The sequence below is a fragment of the Lepidochelys kempii genome, chromosome 5 (genome assembly GCF_965140265.1).
Source record: "Lepidochelys kempii isolate rLepKem1 chromosome 5, rLepKem1.hap2, whole genome shotgun sequence".
Lineage (NCBI taxonomy): Eukaryota > Metazoa > Chordata > Testudines > Cheloniidae > Lepidochelys > Lepidochelys kempii.
In genome coordinates this window covers 91,312,504-91,331,708 of record NC_133260.1, presented here as the reverse complement: position 1 = coordinate 91,331,708, position 19,205 = coordinate 91,312,504, and the positions used below count along the sequence as shown (strand labels likewise).

At 38.0% G+C, this 19,205-nt stretch overlaps 1 protein-coding gene across 8 annotated transcripts in view; it reads left to right on the top strand.

Moving 5' to 3' along the window:
• Window positions 1–17,581, top strand: part of NAA35 (N-alpha-acetyltransferase 35, NatC auxiliary subunit) — a 42,171-nt gene extending 24,590 nt beyond the window's left edge. For 3 of the 8 annotated variants that reach the window (XM_073345018.1, XM_073345020.1, XM_073345021.1), the window contains exons 13-23: window positions 1,050–1,109; window positions 3,070–3,176; window positions 4,246–4,312; window positions 4,832–4,930; window positions 6,268–6,446; window positions 11,420–11,556; window positions 13,047–13,114; window positions 13,977–14,117; window positions 15,191–15,313; window positions 15,881–15,961; window positions 17,227–17,581. In XM_073345018.1, coding sequence (XP_073201119.1) covers window positions 1,050–1,109; window positions 3,070–3,176; window positions 4,246–4,312; window positions 4,832–4,930; window positions 6,268–6,446; window positions 11,420–11,556; window positions 13,047–13,114; window positions 13,977–14,117; window positions 15,191–15,313; window positions 15,881–15,961; window positions 17,227–17,286 — 1,122 coding nt within the window. In that variant the 3' untranslated portion in view covers window positions 17,287–17,581. The remainder of the gene's footprint in view (window positions 1–1,049; window positions 1,110–3,069; window positions 3,177–4,245; window positions 4,313–4,831; window positions 4,931–6,267; window positions 6,447–11,419; window positions 11,557–13,046; window positions 13,115–13,976; window positions 14,118–15,190; window positions 15,314–15,880; window positions 15,962–17,226) is intronic. The other 5 variants (XM_073345023.1, XM_073345022.1, XM_073345024.1 and 2 more) reach the window with 5 other exon arrangements.
• The last annotated feature ends 1,624 nt before the right edge of the window (window positions 17,582–19,205 follow it).

Below are 19,205 nucleotides of genomic sequence, written 5' to 3'. Positions count from 1 at the left end.
CGGAGGTGCGGCCAGGCACCTCTGCATGCTGCCCTGTTCACAGGTGCTGCCCCCGCAGCTCCCATTGGCCAGGAACTGCAGCCAATGGGAGCTGCAGGGGGCGGGGCTTGGGGTATGGGTAGGAGCAGGAGGGGGCACATAGTGGCTGCTTTCCGGGAGCCACGTGGAGCTACAGCACGCACAGAGCAGGGCAAGCCCCCGACCCTGCTCCCTGGCAGGAGCTTGAGAGCCGGATTAAAAGTTCTGGGGGGCCAGATGTGGCCTGCGGGCCAGTTTGCCGATCTCTTCCTTACAGTATTGAAGAGGATACTGCCTTTTCTTCTATTTCTTCCCAGCAGTGAGTGAGTTAATACAATTTTTAGAATTCTGATAAGCAATATTCCATCCCAAGTTATTGCATAGATTTAAAATAAGCACTTAACTCCATGGTTAACTCCATCCCTGTTCAGAGACTTGCAAATACATGTTTAACTTTAAGCATAAATTCTATCCAGCCTAACAGAGGCTTTCCAAAATTAGGGCCTGTAAAAGTTAAGATGGGTTTAAATGTTTGGTCTACATTTTTATTTTCTGACATTTCACTGAATTACAAAAGAGGCATGGTTGCACTGGGCAGAGTTCCAAGAAAGACGACAAAGATCTTTTAAACATTATAATAACTCTTTGTATTAGACATGCTGTCTGTAATGCTAATAAACTCTTCATTTTCATAAAACAGTTGATATTTGTTGAATAGTCAGTCCTATCCTGTCATTTACACAACTCAAGTTGGAGATGACCTTAACAGTTTGATAGTGTGTGTTTTATAATTTTATCATACTGTTGGTAGTTGGAAGGAATTTTAATAATCTTTTAGTTTTATTCAATAAGATTTAGCATTTTAAAAACTCTTGTACTTTAAGACAAAATCATATATCAACTGCAAAATGTATTGTTTGTTTTTTAAGCTTATTCACACTTATTTCATATTAAAGATTTAACTCTCTTTTTTGTACATTTCAAACTGGTATATTAACCTTACTTCTCTTTCCATCCTAAATGTAAATTAGGATTTTTTCTGTGAATTTAGCGAGCAATCACCTTGTGTTCTTTCAAGATCTCTCTTACAGGCAAGTCCTAATTTATAATGAAATGTCTCTTACATTTTTATAACAGCACTAGAATAAAATAATCACTTCATTTAAGAACCTACATTATTCTTGTTTTAAATGTTCAAATTATATAGTTGATATCAACACAGTCATTAGTATGAAAGATTTAAAACAAAAATTGAACTCTTCAGATTTTTGTGTATCAAATGTTTGTTTTTTATTTTGAATAGCTGACAGTCTAAATACAGTATTGTTTTTATTTATTGTTGATTAACTTGAGCAAATGTGTTGTGAAGATGGTATGAACACGAGTTAAATCCACTTCCCTTGCAGTAAGCCAGGAGTGTGCAGACACACTTGTAAAGCCTCTCCATCTGCATCTTCCCTGTGCAGTCTCAGTGTGGGATTTAATTAGTGTAATGAGCCTCGTGCTAATCCTCCACCCGTGGCTGAATTTCACCCACAGCGTATTCCTACTGCTACGTGAAGGTTGGGAAAGAACTGAATGTGTGTAGCCTTTTCACTCCTCAGTGTTCCCTGAAATAATACTATAAGCTTTATTGACCCAGAGTAAAATACCTTCTTACAGCAGGCTTTGCTTTGAACAGGGGTATCCAGATGTCAGAACTTGATTATCTTTGATCCTGGAGCTCATGGAAAAAGAATTTTTTGTTTGTTTTTTTTGTGGGAAATTGTGAAATGCTGTTTTTTAAATTTTCCACAGAATATTTTGGTTTTTAAATGAAAAACCAAAAACCTATAAAACTCTAATTGAAAAAACAAGACTTTTCAGACTTAAAATAATTTGTGCTGAAGAAAACAAAAAATTATAATTTTTTTAAAAACCAAAGATACAAAAATTACCAAAAATGTTTTTCAATTTTCAGTTGTTCTGCAGAAAACTGGAAGATTTTGACCAAAATTAAAATTTTTCATTTTGGTCAAAAAGCCATTTTTTGTTGGAAAAACTGTTTGAGAATTTTAGATAGCTCTAAATGTCAAGCTGAGTGAGGGGAAAGAGAAGGAGGGTTCACCTCACAGTGCCACTAATTTACACTCAAATGAAATATTACTCCTCGCCTAACCTCTGGGCAGGTAAGGAGCATTGTTAGCAGGGTCCCATTTACTGCGTGAAACATCAGAGAACATATGCAACAATGACCCATGGTTAGGGGAGTGGCTGAAAGGAGGCAAGACAGCTATTACAGACCAAAGCAAATGTGAACAGCTGGGGAGGCTTGCAAGAGGCGCCTGTAACTTGCAAAACTCCTAAACTGCGTTGAAGCAGACACCTTCTTCTTATAGTGTCATAGCTCCATTCAAGTCATAACTGCACTTGTAGTTTACGTCAGCTGAGATTCTTCCTTTCTAACAGGCAAGTTCCTCAGCTGTGGAGCTCCTAAGGTGCCTACCAGCAGATCCTGCTTCACATGCACTTTAAGAGTGCTGCAGCAGGGGGATTCTGTGGTCATGGTGGGGAAAGTAAAATGGGAACCGGGCAATGGCTTCAGAGGCAAAAGAAAACGTAGCTAAATAGAAGTCATTGCAAGGCAAGTTCCTTTTCCACACCTCTCCTATTGTCTGCATTTTCTCCTGCCTTCTGGGGCACTGCTTAGCCTCTTCTCTGCCACTCCCCAACGGATCCTGGCCAGCAATCTGTGTAGCACACGTAGGAATTCATGTGTCAAACCTTCAGAATAGAGGACAACTCTATTATTAGGGCAGCTGTAGAATCAGTTTGCATGCTGGGCCTCCATGATTGTAAGCTGAGAGTGAGGTGAGCAATGCTCACTGCCCCTGTTGCCTCAGGGATGAGGACTCCCTACATGCCCGCCTATTTTGGGTCTCTTACCTACCAAACCATTTAACTTTCTGAAATAATGTAACTACTGTAGTTACTTTACAAATCGACTATTTTTAAAAAAAAGTAATTTCTAAAAATAGATGATTAACTTCAAAAAAAATCTTTTCCTTCCAGACTACATTCCTTGTGGATAACAAGAAGGTGTTTGGTACGCATCTCATACAAGATATGGTGAAAGATGCATTAAGATCTTTTGTCAGTCCTCCAGTACTTTCTCCTAAGTAAGTAGAGCAGCCTGGGTTCTGTTTATTTAAGCATCAGTACAAAATATTTCACATGCCTTTCTGTTTAAATAGAAGAACCAAAACCCCAGTTCAGTTAGATACAACTGATTATATGTTTTTCTATAAGTAGAGAATCTTAATGTTTGTGTTTGAAGAAGTCACATAAAAATTTCAGTGGTGGTTACAGTGGTGGATTAGCCACTTGGCCAACGGGACCAGTGCTCGGGGGGCCCCTGGAAAGTGATAGCGCTCTGCCCACCCAGCGCTCCTGCCAGGTAGTGGGGACGGGGCACGGGGGCTTGCCCTGCTCCACCTGCCTGGCACTCCTGCTGGGAAGTGGGGGAAGCCCCTGGGCCCCAACTCCGCTCCCCGGCAGGAGTGCTGGGTGGGGCCGGGGCAAGCCCCCTTGCTCTGAACCCATTTTCTCAGCAGGAGCGCCGGGGGAGGGAATGGCAGGAAGAAGAGGCGGGGAGGGGCCCCCACTTGCTCTGGCCCCTAATCCGCCTCTGGGTGGTTATTATAGTACTCCAGGTTCTCCATGAATTTTGTCCTGTATAAATCAGTGTCCTCCAACTCTTTCATTCTGTGTACTATTTTGTAAGAGAGACACCCCCCCTCCCCCGCTAATGGATCTGTTGTCTCCCAACTCCCTAAGTTTTGCACTGATTTGTTTCTCAAAATGTTGCATTCTGGGGCTCTCTTACTGAATCTGCACACCATAGCTGGAAAACCACTGACAGGCTAGAAACCTCTGACTGCTAGACACTGGGATTGGATGTCAGGAGATGTGGATCACTCAATAAATTGACCTATTTTGCTCATTCCTTCTAGCATCTGGCACCAGCCACTGTCAGAAGACAAGATACTGGACTAGATGGACCATTGGTCTGACCCAGTATGATGGTCATTCTTAGGTTCTTATGACGTAGATAGTACAGGTTGTCCTTTTTTTTTTTTTTTCCCCCTAACATAGCTAAAGTCAGTATCTCCTCTCTTAATTGAGTAACAGTCAGTATTTAGTGCAGTCATTGTTTCATTTGATATGGCTCTGGCTATTTCTTTATAGATGTTGTCTGTATAACAACCATCAGGCTAAGGACTACATTGATTCTTTTGTGACCCATTGTGTTCGGGTAAGTGTCAGTTGTCTTACAAAGGCCTTTAATACATATTTAGGCACTGTCAAAGGAATTCAGCTCCTGTGAAAATGAGATTGAGATACCTAACTTTAGGCCAGAATTTTTAAACCTGGATTCCTAAATTCTTAACCTTTTGGAAACGTAACTGTTGCAATTTGCAATCCCAGGACCATCGTATGTGGGACAGGTTTTGTAGTAATTTATAAAATGGGTATACATCTCCAGTAATGGAAAGTAATTTCATGTAACCTGCAAACACATACTGTTTTTCAAAAAGTGTAAATATTTATCCTTCTATCCAGTTTGGAGATGTCTGTTCAGTATCTGTGTTTGAAGAGCTTAATGTATTGAAAAACACAGCACAATGTAAAAATCTGAGAAAATGTATTTAGGCATGAATCCTTTCACACATCCTGCTTGGTTGCATATTTACTGTGGCTCAATCTTTAAATAAAAATACATCATGTGGGATACCTTTAGGTTTAAAATTCATCAGTGGTTCTTCTATTTTAGCCGTTCTGTAGTCTGATTCAAATCCATGGACACAATAGGGCTCGCCAGAGAGATAAACTGGGTCATATTCTTGAAGAATTTGCCACTCTGCAGGATGAGGTAATGTAGCAGCCAGGAGGCCAGCAGGCTTCATCCTCCTGTGTGTTTTTTCCACAATGGAATATCTTGTGTTGGGCTTCCTGTAAATGAATGAAGGTTTGTTCCCCCACCATAACCTTTAACGTCTGTTTCTTAACCTTTAAAATACTCTGCTTCTGCTCCCTGCACTTGTTAAAGCTGCCAGTGCGCACAAGGTTAACAGAGTAAAGAAGCTTGGTTCTAAGCCACTTTAAATTCAGAGCACATCTTGTTTCAAAGATGAAATGGCATCTATACAAAATGAATGTGTAATATATTAATTGCAAATCTGTGTAACAAACCTGATTTCTTAAAGTGTAAAATGTTACATAATACATAAAGTACATAAAACTTACATTTACCTCCCTGTCATCCAACATTAAAGAACACATACTTAAATCATCTATGAAACTGTTTCCGAATTGGAGGATGATTGACCTTGGTGGGAGGTTGTGTTTCACTTGTAGGAGTTGGATTTATTTTTTGAGATAATGAAAAACACTACTTTCCAGGCTTTGCATGTTAAGGGACAGAGCAGAGGAGTGTGGAATGGGAAGATTTTTGTAGCCTTTGTGGTGGGTCAGTGTTCCATGGGGGTGCTTAGTAGAGGGGTTTGTCAGTATTGCTCTTGAGGTGTTTCTTCCTGAGTAAACAGTTTGTTGTGTTGTTTTGTTTAGGACTATGGAGGCTCTCTGAATTGTAGTATTTCATGATAAAAAAAAATTGAAACTCTTCAGACATTTAGCCTAAAATAAAAACAATAGAAGATTCTTTATTTTTATATTATTTTGCATGCTGAAGCCATATTCTAGTGGTTTTTTTTTTTTTTTTTTTTTTTTTTTTACAACTTGGTGCTGTGGAAGTTCCCAGAAATATTGTCAATTATCTCTGATATTGTAACCTAACAAGCTGTTGCTCCTGGTCTCAGTTGCACATAGTATGTGGGTACAATACTCATGCTGGTTTGCCAAACGTTAGTAAATTTGACTATTCAATAATTAAAACCTTCAATAACATTAAATCATTTGTCAGTAAATATGACAGTGCAGTATAGAAAAATGTTTATCATCTTCTACCCCAGACAGTGAGTAAATTACATAACCCAGATTTATGTGCTTTTTGGACTGCTGAAGTCACGGTCTGTGAAAACTGATTTCCCTTGTTAATATGTAATATGGATTTATTGACCTTATTTTCATTTAGAATTTTGTGAGGGTTTTAATTGTGGTAAAACCATGAATATTGTTTCTCAGTATGTTCTCACTTTCCTGTAGCTGTGCTATTTTTACTGAACAGTTTTCTGTGTCTTTTTCTGGTAGGCAGAGAAAGTAGATGCAGCACTTCACAGTATGCTGCTGAAACAGGAACCCCAAAGGCAACATCTGGCTTGTTTGGGGACCTGGGTCCTCTACCATAATCTCCGCATCATGATACAGTATCTTCTGAGTGGCTTTGAATTGGAACTTTACAGTATGCATGAGTATTATTACATATACTGGTAAGAATACACATTATTAAAAGCTTTGGGGGGAATGTTCCCACAGAGCCCAGCCTGTAAATATATAGAACAGTGTTAGGCCAAAGTTTAAACTGGGACTTAGAACAATTCTCTCATCCCAGACTGACTGCACAAAATATTTAGTCTCACTGCATCATAAAAATTAGAGATGGGGGAAAAAACCTATTGGGCCATCTCGTCCCTTCTCCCATGTTTGTTCTCTACAATGTATTCATTAACACACTGTCCAGATCACTACTTGGCTCCTTATTTAGCTTGTTCTAATAGAACATCTCTCATGAAAGTGGTTTAGTCACATGAGAAGCAATGCTGACTGTGGCAGTAAGCATAGATTTAAAAGGAAAAAACACTACCTGCTTCTGGTTTATATTCTCTTCCCTTCCAACAATGCTAATCTCATTAGATATTTTTTTAACATTTAGACACATTGAATTGGGAGATCATTTTAAAGTGTGCTGTCTGAAAAGTGACTATTTAAAAACAACATCTTACTCCGAATGTATCCCCTGTCTATATCCAGAGCAGTACCTTCTGTTTTTAGTGAAAAAGAGAGTGTGTGTGGGTGAGGTAATATCTTTTATTGGACCAACTTATTTTAGTGAAAAAGTAAGATTGCAGTGTGCAGAAACAACATACATGCTTTTCTATTATACTCCTTCCACCTTGAACTATTTTCCATAGGAGGAGATGGCCAAAAGGAAAGAAAAATATGTTTTAAATGGCTTGTGTGTAATGGACCAATAATGCACTCATATCTTAAACTGACATTTTAATGCTATTTTTTTTTAACTCAGTTGAAAATAAATTCTAATGTATAGTACATACTGTACTGTTACTCTTCAAAGGACTACATACTACTTGCATCTGGTAAGGGAAAGTCAAATCCCTTACATCAGAGTGTTTATAAAAAGTTGCATTAGGAAAAGAGACTATAAAATACATTTTCATTAACATCAAGACTAGTATCCTGTCTTCTGATAGTGGCCAGAGCCAGATGCTTCAGGGAGAACGAACAGAATAGGACAGTTTTGAGTGATCCATCCCGTCGTCCAGTTCCAGGTTCTGGTAGTTGGAGGTTTAGGGACACTGGGAACATGGGGTTGCATCACTGACACTCTTGGCTAATAGTCATTGATGGACTTATCCTCCATGAACTTACCTAATCCTTTTTTGAACCCAGTTATACCTTTTGGCCTTCACTGCATCCCCTGACAATTAGTTTCACAGGTTGACACTGCATTGTGCTACTTCGTGTGTTATATGAAGGGGTAAATAATGCTTCCCTATTCACTTTCTCCATACCAGTCATGATTTTTTAGACCTATCATGCCCCTGCACTTAGTATTCTCTTTTCTAAGATGACCAGTCTCAGTCTCTTTAATCTCTCCTTCTATGGAAGCTGTTCCACGCTCTTATTCATTTTCATTGCCCATCTGTGTACCTTTTCCAATTCAAATATCTTTTTTGAGATGGGGTGACCAGAACTGCATGAAGTATTCAAGCTGTGGGAGTACTATAGATTTATGTAGTGCATTATGATATTTTCTGTTTTTATTGTCAATCCCTTTCCTAATGGTTCCTGACATTGTTAGCTTTTTTGACTGCCACTGCACGTTGAGCAGAAGTTTTCAGAGAACTATCCATGATGACTCCAAGGTATTTCTTGGGTGGTAAGAGCTCATTTTGATCCCATCACGTTGTATGTACAGTTGGAATTATTTTCTCCAATGTGCATTACTTTGCACTTTATCAACATTGAATTTCATCTGCCATTTTGTTGCCCAGTTATCCAGTTTAGTGAGATCCCTCTGTAACTCTTTGCAGTCAGCTTTGGACTTCACTATCTTGAGTAATTTAGTGTCATCTGCAAATTTTGCCTCTTCACTGTTCTTCTGCCCCTTTTCCACATATTACAAATTCCAGATCTTACTGAGGGTGTGAGACAATCCTTAATTTTATAATACTACCATTGATGCCAGTCTATGAATTCGGCTACCAGGGGTAGTAAGGGCAATAAAACTGGTTCCATGTTGGAATTTCGTAATTTACTTTCAAACTAAGGTATTTGAAGAAAACATTATAGTAACTAATGAATTTGTTGCTATTTGATTTTAGTAGATTTTCCTTTAAGGACGGAAGGGACCATTAGGTTAGTCTGACCTACTGTATACCAGGCCAGTAAATTTCACCCACTTACCCCTGTATTGAGCCCCACAGCTTGTGTTTGGCTAACACATATCTTCCAGAAAGGCCTTCACTCTTGATTTGAAGATAGATTTCAATAGATGGAGATTCCATCACTTCCCTTAGTAGTTTGTTCCAGTAGTTAATAACCCTTACTGTTAAAAATGTGTGCCTTATTTCTTATTTGAACTTGTTTGGCTTTAACTTGCAGCCATTGGTTCTTGTTATGCCTTTCTCTGCTAGATTAAAGAACCCTTTTAGTGCCTGGGATTTTCTCCCCATTAAGGTACTTATACATTGTGGCAATTATGATTAGTATCCATTTGCTGATGGTCTTTTTTCTCCACTTTTAATGACTCTGTACATCTTAGTACTATAGTTTAACTATGATAAGTACCCATTCAATTTGATCTTTAAGTGAAGACCAAAAAAATATTGTGGTTTAAGAAAATAATACTCAGTTGAAGCATTCATCAGAATTCTGTCAGTAACAACATTTCTGGACTGAACTATGAATTTTTTTGAAGCCTTATGTTTATTTTTACTTTTCATGCTCTGCACTCCTAGAGCTCCTAGAGTCGTTTTCACACCACCTTTGCTATTAGTTTGAAAGAAGGCCAGAACTTTGTTCATAAGATGTAGTACCACTTTAGGAATCTCTTGCAGAATGTGTGTAATGTGTAATGGTTGAATATTAATTAATTCCTTGGCTTCCTTAAAATGATAATCCATGATTTTACTTATTAAAAATTGTAATGTTTGAAATTAGGGCTGTCAAGCAATTAAAAAAACTAATCACGATTAATCGTGCAATTAATCGTGCTGTTAATAATAGAATACCATTTATTTAAATATTTTTGGATGTTTTCTACATTTTCAAATATATTGATTTCAATTACAACACAGAATACAACGTTACAGTGCTCACTTTATTTTTTGATTACAAATATTTGCACTGTAAAAAACAAAAGTAGTATTTTTCAGTTCACCTAATACAAGTACTGTAGTGCAGTCTCTTTATCATGAAAGTTGAACTTACAAGTGTAGAATTATGTACAAAAAATAGCTACATTCAAAAATAAAACAATGGAAAACTTTAGAGCCTATGAGTCCACTCAGTCCTATTTCTTGTTCAGCCAATCGCTCAGACAAACAAGTTTGTTTACATTTGCAGGAGATAATGCTGCCTGCTTCTTGTTTACAGTGTCACTTGAAAGTGAGAACATGCATTCACGTGACACTGTTGTAGCAGACGTCACAAGATATTTACGTGCCAGATGTGCTAAAGATTCATGTGTCCCTTCATGCTTCAACCACCATTCCAGAGGACATGCATCCATGGTGATGACGGGTTTTGCTCTATAACAATCCAAAGTAGTGCGGACTGACACATGTTCATTTTCATCATCTGAGTCAGATACCACCAGCAGAAGATTGATTTTCTTTTTTGGTGGTTTGGGTTCTGTAGTTTTCACATCGAAGTGTTGTTCTTTTAAGACTTTTGAAAGCGTTCTCCTCACCTCATCCCTCTCAGATTTTGGAAGGCACTTCAGATTCTTAAACCTTGGGTCAAGTGCTGTAGCTATCTTTAGAAATCTCACATTGGTACCTTCTTTGCATTTTGTCACATTTGTTCTTAAAATGAACAACATATGCTGGGTTATCATCTGAGATTGCTATAACGTGAAATATATGAGCAGGAGACATGCATTTTTTTCCCAAGGAGTTCAGTCGCAAATTTAATTAATGCATTATTTTTTTAACAAGCGTCATCAGCATGGAAGCATGTCCTCTGGAATGGTGGCCGAAGCATGAAGGGGCATACAAATATTTAGCATATCTGGCCCATAAATACCTTGCAATGATGGCTACAAAATTGCCATGCGAATGCCTGTTCTCACTTTCAGGTAACATAAATAAGAAGCGGGCAGCATTATCTCCCATAAATGTAAACAAACTTGTTTGTCTGAGTAATTGGCTGAACAAGAAGTAGGACTGAGTGGACGTATAGGCTCTAAAGTTTTACATTGTTTTGTTTTGGAGTGCAGTTATGTAACAAAATATATATATATTTATAAATTGCACTTTCATGATAGAGTACTTGTATGAGGTGAATTGAAAAATACTATTTCTTTTATCATTTTTACAATGCAAATATTTGTAATCAAAAATAATAATATACAGTGAGCACTGTACACTTTGTATTCTGTTTTGTAATTGAAATCAATATATTTGAAAATGTAGAAAAACATCCAAAAATATTTAATAAATTTCTATTGATATTCTATTGTTTAACAGTGTAATTAAAACTGTGGTATTAATGGCAATTTTTAAAATCATGATTAACTTTTTTTGTTAATCGCGTGAGTTAACTGCATTTGAAGCATTGTCAATATTTTTTAAAAAATACTAGTTTAAAAAAAATTTAAAAGGGACTCCTTTAAAATACGTAGTCTCTGTAATTTAATATGTACTGTTCCTAAACTCTTGGATTATTTAAGTATTAGTCTGAAGTCTTTTTAAAGATTTTTGAAATGGTTAGAAATCATCTAACTGAATACTTACACAATACCATGGCTTTGATTTAAACTAGCAAAAGAACAAAAGTCATTTTATACCATCACTGAGCTTTATGGTCAAGGAAATATCAATTGAGTATAGCCATCTGTTTTCTTCATGAAAGAAAATACACAATGTGTAATAACAGCACATGCATTATATATAGTTTGCTGTGTAGTGTGTAATAGCTGGATACTATTTTATTGTAGGTATCTGTCTGAGTTTCTCTATGCCTGGCTGATGTCAACACTGAGCCGTGCTGATAGCTCTCAAATGGCAGAAGAGAGAATAATGGAAGAGCAGCAGAAAGGCCGTAGTAGTAAGAAAACAAAGAAAAAGAAAAAAGGTAGAATAGGTTTAGTGTTTCTTTTATTTCTCTCATACTGGCATTATACCTGGCATTATACCTCAAGTGGTATGTCTGCACTGCAATGAAAGCCCAGGTTTAGTGGGACTCAAGTCAGCTGACCCATGTTAGGGAATCCTGGGCATGAGTATCTACATTCCTAACCCATGCTCAAACCTAGGGCTTTTGCATTCACACTGCGGTGCGCAGACCCAAGTCAAAGTAAACATATCCCAGAGTCCCTAGCGCCATTCCCCTCCCCAGATGTGGCCACTCTAGCCCTAGAACCATGGTGCACTGTGGGAAGACTTTACTGCCTGCCCTGCATGTTACCAGGAAGCAGCTCGCTTTGTAAAAGGCCTCATTGTTTCACTCTCCATTGCAAACCCAGGAGGCTCTCTGACAGATTGGTGATCAGAAGAGAATGGGTTAATGCTGATCTGAGCAGCTGCTGTTCACAAAGGGGTGGTGGCTTCTGTTTTCAATAGAGTGGATTGCAGATTGCTTGGATAGAGAGGGTTAAGGAAATTGTCCTATGGAATTGTGAGATACTTCTGGCTGACCCCTGGGGTCTGAATGAAGCAAGGCTACATCTACACTGCAAAGCAATAGGGCTCAAACCCTAGTCCCAACTTAACTTGAGCTCAGACCCTCCAGCCCTGCAGGGACCTGGGACCATGGGTCCAAACCCTGGGTTAGCGCAATTGCTGGGTAGATGCAATGGAAGTTCGTGCTTGAGCCCAGTGTTACAGTGCAGACATACCCAAAGAGTTACTCCTGATTCTTATAATTGTGAGGTTAGCGTTTTGTCCTTACTGTCTTCTATTAGGAAAAAAAATCGGGTTGTTGCCTGGGGCTGCATGTGAAACTTGTTTTTGATTAATTGAATATGATTTAATCCATACACCAGCACTTTCCAACTCTTTGCAAACGGAGCCTCTCTTCAGGAAGACAAAATTACCTACATCTTTCCTTTAACTGTGCCATGTTACCAGCACACTGTGGGAGAAATGTTTACTACTACTGTTCCACACTTCCAGGGGAGCATGCCTATACTTTGGAAAACACTGTCCTACAAAAAGTATAGCTTTATGAAGGCAACATTTGTCTGAGTGTGAGGTGGAGTACGTATTGTCAGATCACATTTTTATTATATTCCTAAGAAGTTCTATCGGGCTCCAGTTCCGCAAGGTACGTAAGCTTGTGCTTAGCTTGGAGAATGTAAATTGTCCCATTAAAGTCCAGGACTACTCATGCGAATAAAAGTTAGGTATGTACTTAAGTACCTTGCTTAACTGGGGACCAAATAAGCATGTCTGTATGTCTTAATTTAAAAGGAGAGTTTCTGATTTTTAGAGAAGGTGACAGGAAAACCATGTGATATTTGCAATTAACTATTTTAATGAACTAGTAGTTGCAAAAAAAAGTTTGCCTGCATTTGTTCTGTATCATTATTTTGAGTGGAAAATCTTTGTATATGGAATTTACAGTTCGCCCTCTGAGCAGAGAGATCACCATGAGCCAAGCATATCAGAATATGTGTGCTGGAATGTACAAGGTAACTTATTACTGAACAGATGGTGTACATAGGCTTCAAATTTGTTGTATGGTGGTGTTAAGCATTAAAATCTCTCCCTCCCCTTTTTTTTTTGTAATCTGTGTCCAGTCTCTTCTTGGTTCTGAGAATCAAGCCCTCATTTTTGGCATGCCAAGCTCCCCTAAAGAAATTTCCTACTCTAAATAGTATTTTATCAGACACAGAATAATGCCATTTAAAATCTTCTAATGGATATGAGTAAGGATAAATAGTCTGTGCTGAAACCATTATCTTTAGGCACTGGAACTTGTTTGTAGCGCCCTCCCCTGTCTCCAAACAAGGTTGGATACCAAAAACTATAAATGATACTAGCTGAAATATAATAAAACAAGCACTAAAGGTACGTTAAAATGGAAGTACCATGTAGTGCTAAAAGAAATGTAATGCTGATTCCCTAGCCTCCCTGTTCTCTGCCCTCTGACATGTGAGTAGAGGTGAAATATTAGCTGACTCAACAGAAGTGCTTCTGATGTGGTTTGATATCTGAGTAGGCTCTTTTGTGAATCACTCCATCCTCTCTCTCAAGATTAAAAAGAGGAGGAGTTACCTTGCTAACCATTTGCTGACTTGTTTGGTGCATTATAAAGCACATGAAAAGTCCATTCTCTAGGCAGACAAATAGACAAGAGTAGAATCCAGAGACAGGAGACATACAATTAAAACCTTTTTGCATCAAATGCCTGGAAAAGTATTTTGGAATGACATTTTTTCCCATCCTGCCTGTGTGTACCATTGCTGATTCCAAGATGCGGTAGTGCTTGAGGGTTATGACAAAATGCTAAAGGTTTCACCTTGGTCTTTCTTATTCATTCCTTCCCCTTAGACGATGATAGCTTTTGACATGGATGGTAAAGTGAGAAAACCCAAATTTGAGCTTGATAGTGAGCAAGTTCGATATGAGCACAGGTTTGCTCCATTCAACAGTGTCATCACGCCACCACCAGTGCACTATCTGCAGTTCAAGGTGAACTCTTTTCAAACAATCTTAAAACATTTAGATTCAACTCTGACTTTCAATATGTTTATACATTTCTTGTAAGATCAGGCCCTGCATGTACACATACATACCTAGTGGCTGATTTTATAGTACATATTGATGCATCTCAATGTACTGAAGGACAGTATCATGCCTTTGAGTACTGTGCTATAAGTTAAAGGTATCTTTCATTTTTCTAAGTTATTATTTAAGCAAAGTAGAGAATGACAAGAGGCTGTTCACTGTATTTGCAGTAAGGAAAATGAATTGAACTTTCCTAAAATTGGACTTTTAAGCATTTTTGCCAAGTTTTGTTGCTGTTACTCTTTGTAATGTGTGCATTTGTGTGAAAAGGATATCTAATTTGACAGACTCTCAGCTAGAATAATATACATTTAGAAAAGGTAGTTTCACAGTTGAAGTATTACTACTTTGCAAACAAGCAAGGTATATGAACCAAATATGAAGGCAGTTTTGCATGTAAAATGAACATTGATAACGCAAATCAGACCATCCTTGCTTTCTGTGTGTCAACAAGACTATATCATCTTACCTATCCTTAGAATTATGCAATTTTTTTTTTTAAGGAAAAGTAACTTTTAAAAAAATCTTGTCCAACCTGTGCACATGAGCCTGTGCTTAATAACCACCTAATATTATTGCTCTTCCCCTGTCCATCTTTCCTCCTTAGTTACTCCCCACTGTTTTGCTGCGTACTTGATCGCATCACTGCTCCAAATAGATTGCAAGTTCTCCAGAGCAGGGATCATGTCGTTTATTTGTGCTCTGAGGTGTCTTAGCACAGTTTTGGTGTTCTAAAATAATAAGCTATTTAATAAAGATTACAATACATGCGATTTAACTGGTTAAAGCAAATACTAACTTGACCTCTGCTATTTAGTGGTGTTAATATTTTAACCAGTACTCAGTTTGACTTAAGGAAAAACTGGTTTTAATTAAATACTCTGACTGCTTTTGATAAGGATCAGAAAACAATGTAGAAAGGTTTATGTGCTGTTGACTATTAGTTTTAATATATATACATATTTTGTGATATTTAGGAAATGTCTGACCTAAATAAATACAGCCCCCCTCCACAGTCCTCTGATCTCTATATGGCAGCTAGCAAACACTTCCAGCAGGCTAAAATGATACTGGAGAATATTCCTAACCCAGATCATGAGGTAAGGCTGAACTGAAATGTAGAGAAGGAGAAGTTTCTTGTTTGGAATACATTATTGGCTTTGTCATTAGTTCTAACTGAAATACTTTTGTTATGAATTAAAACGTGCTAGCAAATTATAATTTAGTTATTAAAGTGCTTAAGTATTTAATTTTAAATTGTCAACTTCCCACATTGAACTGCCTGCTGTACACCATGATGTATAAGAACAGCAGCTTGTTAGAGAAGGAATGTGTCCTGTGCAACATGAAGCACAAAGTCAACCCCTGACAAATAATACCTTGGAATCTGCAGAGGTTCGACCGTCATGGGAATGAATATGAAATACCATGTTTTATATGGTCTATTATATTAAAAATACTATTGTATTAAACATAGTTAGTTGCCTTATCAAGATGGTTAAATATAATTTATATATTTGAAAATTTAGTATAAATTGCATTGACCTCTTTTAAAATGGGATTGATATTCCAGTCCAAGTATTACATTGTGGAAGCAGCTTGATTTTTTTCAGTTATTTTTTCTTGGCCATAAATTGTCACTTGAAAGTTTTACTACTTTCTGTTAGGTCAACCGAATTCTAAAAGTTGCTAAACCCAACATTGTGGTCATGAAGCTGCTGGCAGGAGGACACAAGAAGGATTCTAAGGTAAGAAAATCACAATCAAATTGAATTTATTGTCTTTAACTACTGAATAACACAGTAAACAGTTCCATTTTGGCCACAGATCTAATAGTTGAATGCACAGGTTCTGTTTTTAACTATTCTTAGCCTTAGAGGGAATAGAGATCTGATCCAAATATGGAAAAAATTATAATTAAAAAATATATGTGTCGACCCTTGAAACATGTTGAGAAGCTGTCACTTCAAGTTTTGAAATTTGTTATGCCCTCAAATGTTTGAACGTTGGGAGGGAAATTAGCTGGGAAGCTGCATCTAGAATGTAAATAGCAATGAAGACAGGAGCTATGATGTGGAAGGTGAGGCTAATGATGGAAGCAACAGCAGATGTGTATGGATAGGGTTAGACATTAAGAGGAAGAATAGAAGGGAGAGCAGTTGATAGCAATGGGTCGAAGGAAGTACAAGTAAACAGTAGAAGGATTGAGGACTGAGGAGAAATAGCAGCAGGTAGGGGAGGGGAACGGAAGAAATTAGCTGAGCCTGTGGCAGATAGTGGGTGAGGTGGAGAGTAGAGGAAAGCATTGGTGGGGCAGTATCCAGAAGGTGGAAACAGAAGTATGGGGAACACAAGGGGCAAGTGGGTGGGTGGACGAGAAGTAAGGTGCTAGTGGGATAGCAGTTAGAAGGGTAGATCAGCAGCAATTAGTTTTTAATCTTGTGTACCTGGAAAGAGAAGCAATTTCAGAAAAACAATTTTATTTTTTTTTTTAAAAAGTGCCTCACCTCTTCAGTACTCGTGCGTGGTTCCAATATAGTATATAAGACGACTGACTTCCCCAAGGCAGAGATGTGAGGTCTTATGTCTGACTTAGTGAGATTTTAGTTTTTCCATCTACCTCCTTATTTTGTACCAGTTCAATTGTACTTTTCTTTTTTCCCTCTTTGTGTTGATACCAACTCCATCATAGTACAAGCTGTAACTGAGAAGGCTGATGGCTTTCCCAAGATGGCAGTGTCCCTCTTCGCCCCTCACTAGTGGTGACTAGTCTTTCAGAGACTATTTTCCACAACTCAGAATAGCTTTTGATGATGGGTTTTTTTAAGTTGATTTTTAGCTGAAGAGATTTTCTTGGTTTGTGTTCTTTTTTGATATTTTAAAGCTTAAAAAAAAAGTAGGTAAAACTAGCATTTTCTTCCAAGATAAGTATGCCATGAATTCCCCTTTCGAGCCCATAAAGTCAGTAGTGGTGTATGTCAGAGTAATCTTTTAAAACTCTCTCTTCCTCTAGGTTCCTCCAGAATTCGACTTCTCTCCTCACAAATATTTCCCAGTTGTGAAACTTGTTTGAAAGACCAGAGATGATTATTAGGATACCTGAACTGTAATCTGTATTTCAGATACCTGCTTTGAAATGGAGTATTTTATACTGTAGCCAGAAGTGAAATGGATCTCTTGGATAAAAGTACTGTTGTGTGGAATATCTTTAGTCTGACGTCCTTACATGAACTGAATGACAACTGCTGTTTTAAAGTGGTTTGTATAATATTCTATGGGTGAAATGGTTTTTAATCAACTGCATTATTGAACAACATTGTACCTTATTTGGTTTTATTACAGATTTAATCATAAATCCTTTTAATGAATTCTGACTGACAAGTGTTTGTAAGGATTTAATAACACTCATAGCTGAGTATGATACAGTACAATAGTACCTGCCTGATAAACGCAGCTGAGTTAAAGTGAAATTCTGGTTTGAACAAGGACTCTCTGAAAATGACATTATAGAATCATAGAAGTGTAGGACTAGAAGGGACCTCAAGAGGTTGTCTAGTCCAGTCCCCTGCACTCAAGGTAGGACTACGTAATAACTTGACCATTCCTGACAAATGTTTGTCTAGCCTGTTCTTAAAAACCTCCAAAGATGGAGATTCCACAGCCTCCCTAAGCAATTTATTACAGTGCTTAACTACCCTGATAGGAAGTTTTTTCTAATATCCAACCTAAACTTCCCTTGCAATTTTAAACCCATTGCTTCTTGTCCTGTCATCAGAGATTAGTAAGAACAATTTTTCATCCTCCTCCTTATAACAACCTTTTTATGTACTTGAAAATTATGTCCCCCACCCTGCCTAGTCTTCTCTTCTCCAGACTAACCCCAGTTTTTTCAGTCTTTCCTCATAGGTCATGTTTTCCGGACCTTTAATCATTTTTGTTGCTGTCCTCTGAATTTTCTCCAGTTTGTCCACATCTTTCCTGAAATGTGGCGCCCAGAACTGGACAAAATACTCCAGCTGAGGCCTTATCAGCATGGAGTAGAGTGAAAGAATTACTTGTCTTGCTTACAGTACTCCTGCTGATACATCCCAGAATGATGGTCGCTGCTGCTTCTTCTTGTTGCAAGAGTGTTACACTGACTCATATTTACCTTGCGATCCACCATAGCCCCCAGATCCCTTTCTGCAGTACTCCTTCCTAGGCACTCATTTCTTATTTTGCATGTGTGCAATTGATTGCTCCTTCCTACGTGGAATACTTCGCATTTGTCCTTATTGAATTTCATCCTATTTACTTCAGATCATTTTGAATTTTAATTCTATCCTCCAAAGCATTTGCAACCCCTCCCAGCTTGATATTGTCCACAAACTTTCAGTGTTCTCTCTGCCATTATCCAAAAATAATTTATGAAGATATTGAACAGAACTGATCCCTGCAGGACCCCACTGGATATGACCTTCCAGCTTGTCACTTAACCACTGATAACTACTCTTTGGGAATGATTTTCCAACTAGTTATGCACCTACCTTATAGTAGCTCAATCGAGGTTGTGTTTCCCTAGTTTGTTTATGAGAAGGTCATGCGACACAGCATGAAAAGCCTTCCTAAAGTCAAAGCTATACCACCTACCACTTCCTCCCTATCCACAAGGTTTGTTACCCTGTCAAAGAAAGCTATTGGGTCAGTTTGACATGATTTGTTGTTGAGAAATCCATGCAGACTATTGCTCATAACCTTATTATCTTGTAGGTGTTTGCAAATTGATTGTTTATGTTTAATTATTTGCTCCATTATCTTTCCCGGTACTGAAGTTAAACTGAGTGGTCTGTAATTCATTCCCTGGGTTGTCCTGATTCCCCTTTTTATAGATTGTCACTATATTTGCCCTCTTACAGTCCTCTGGATTCTTTCCTGTCTTCCATGCATTTTCTGTGATAATCTCTAATGGCTCATATCTCCTCAGTTAACTCCTTGAGTATTCTAGGATGTATT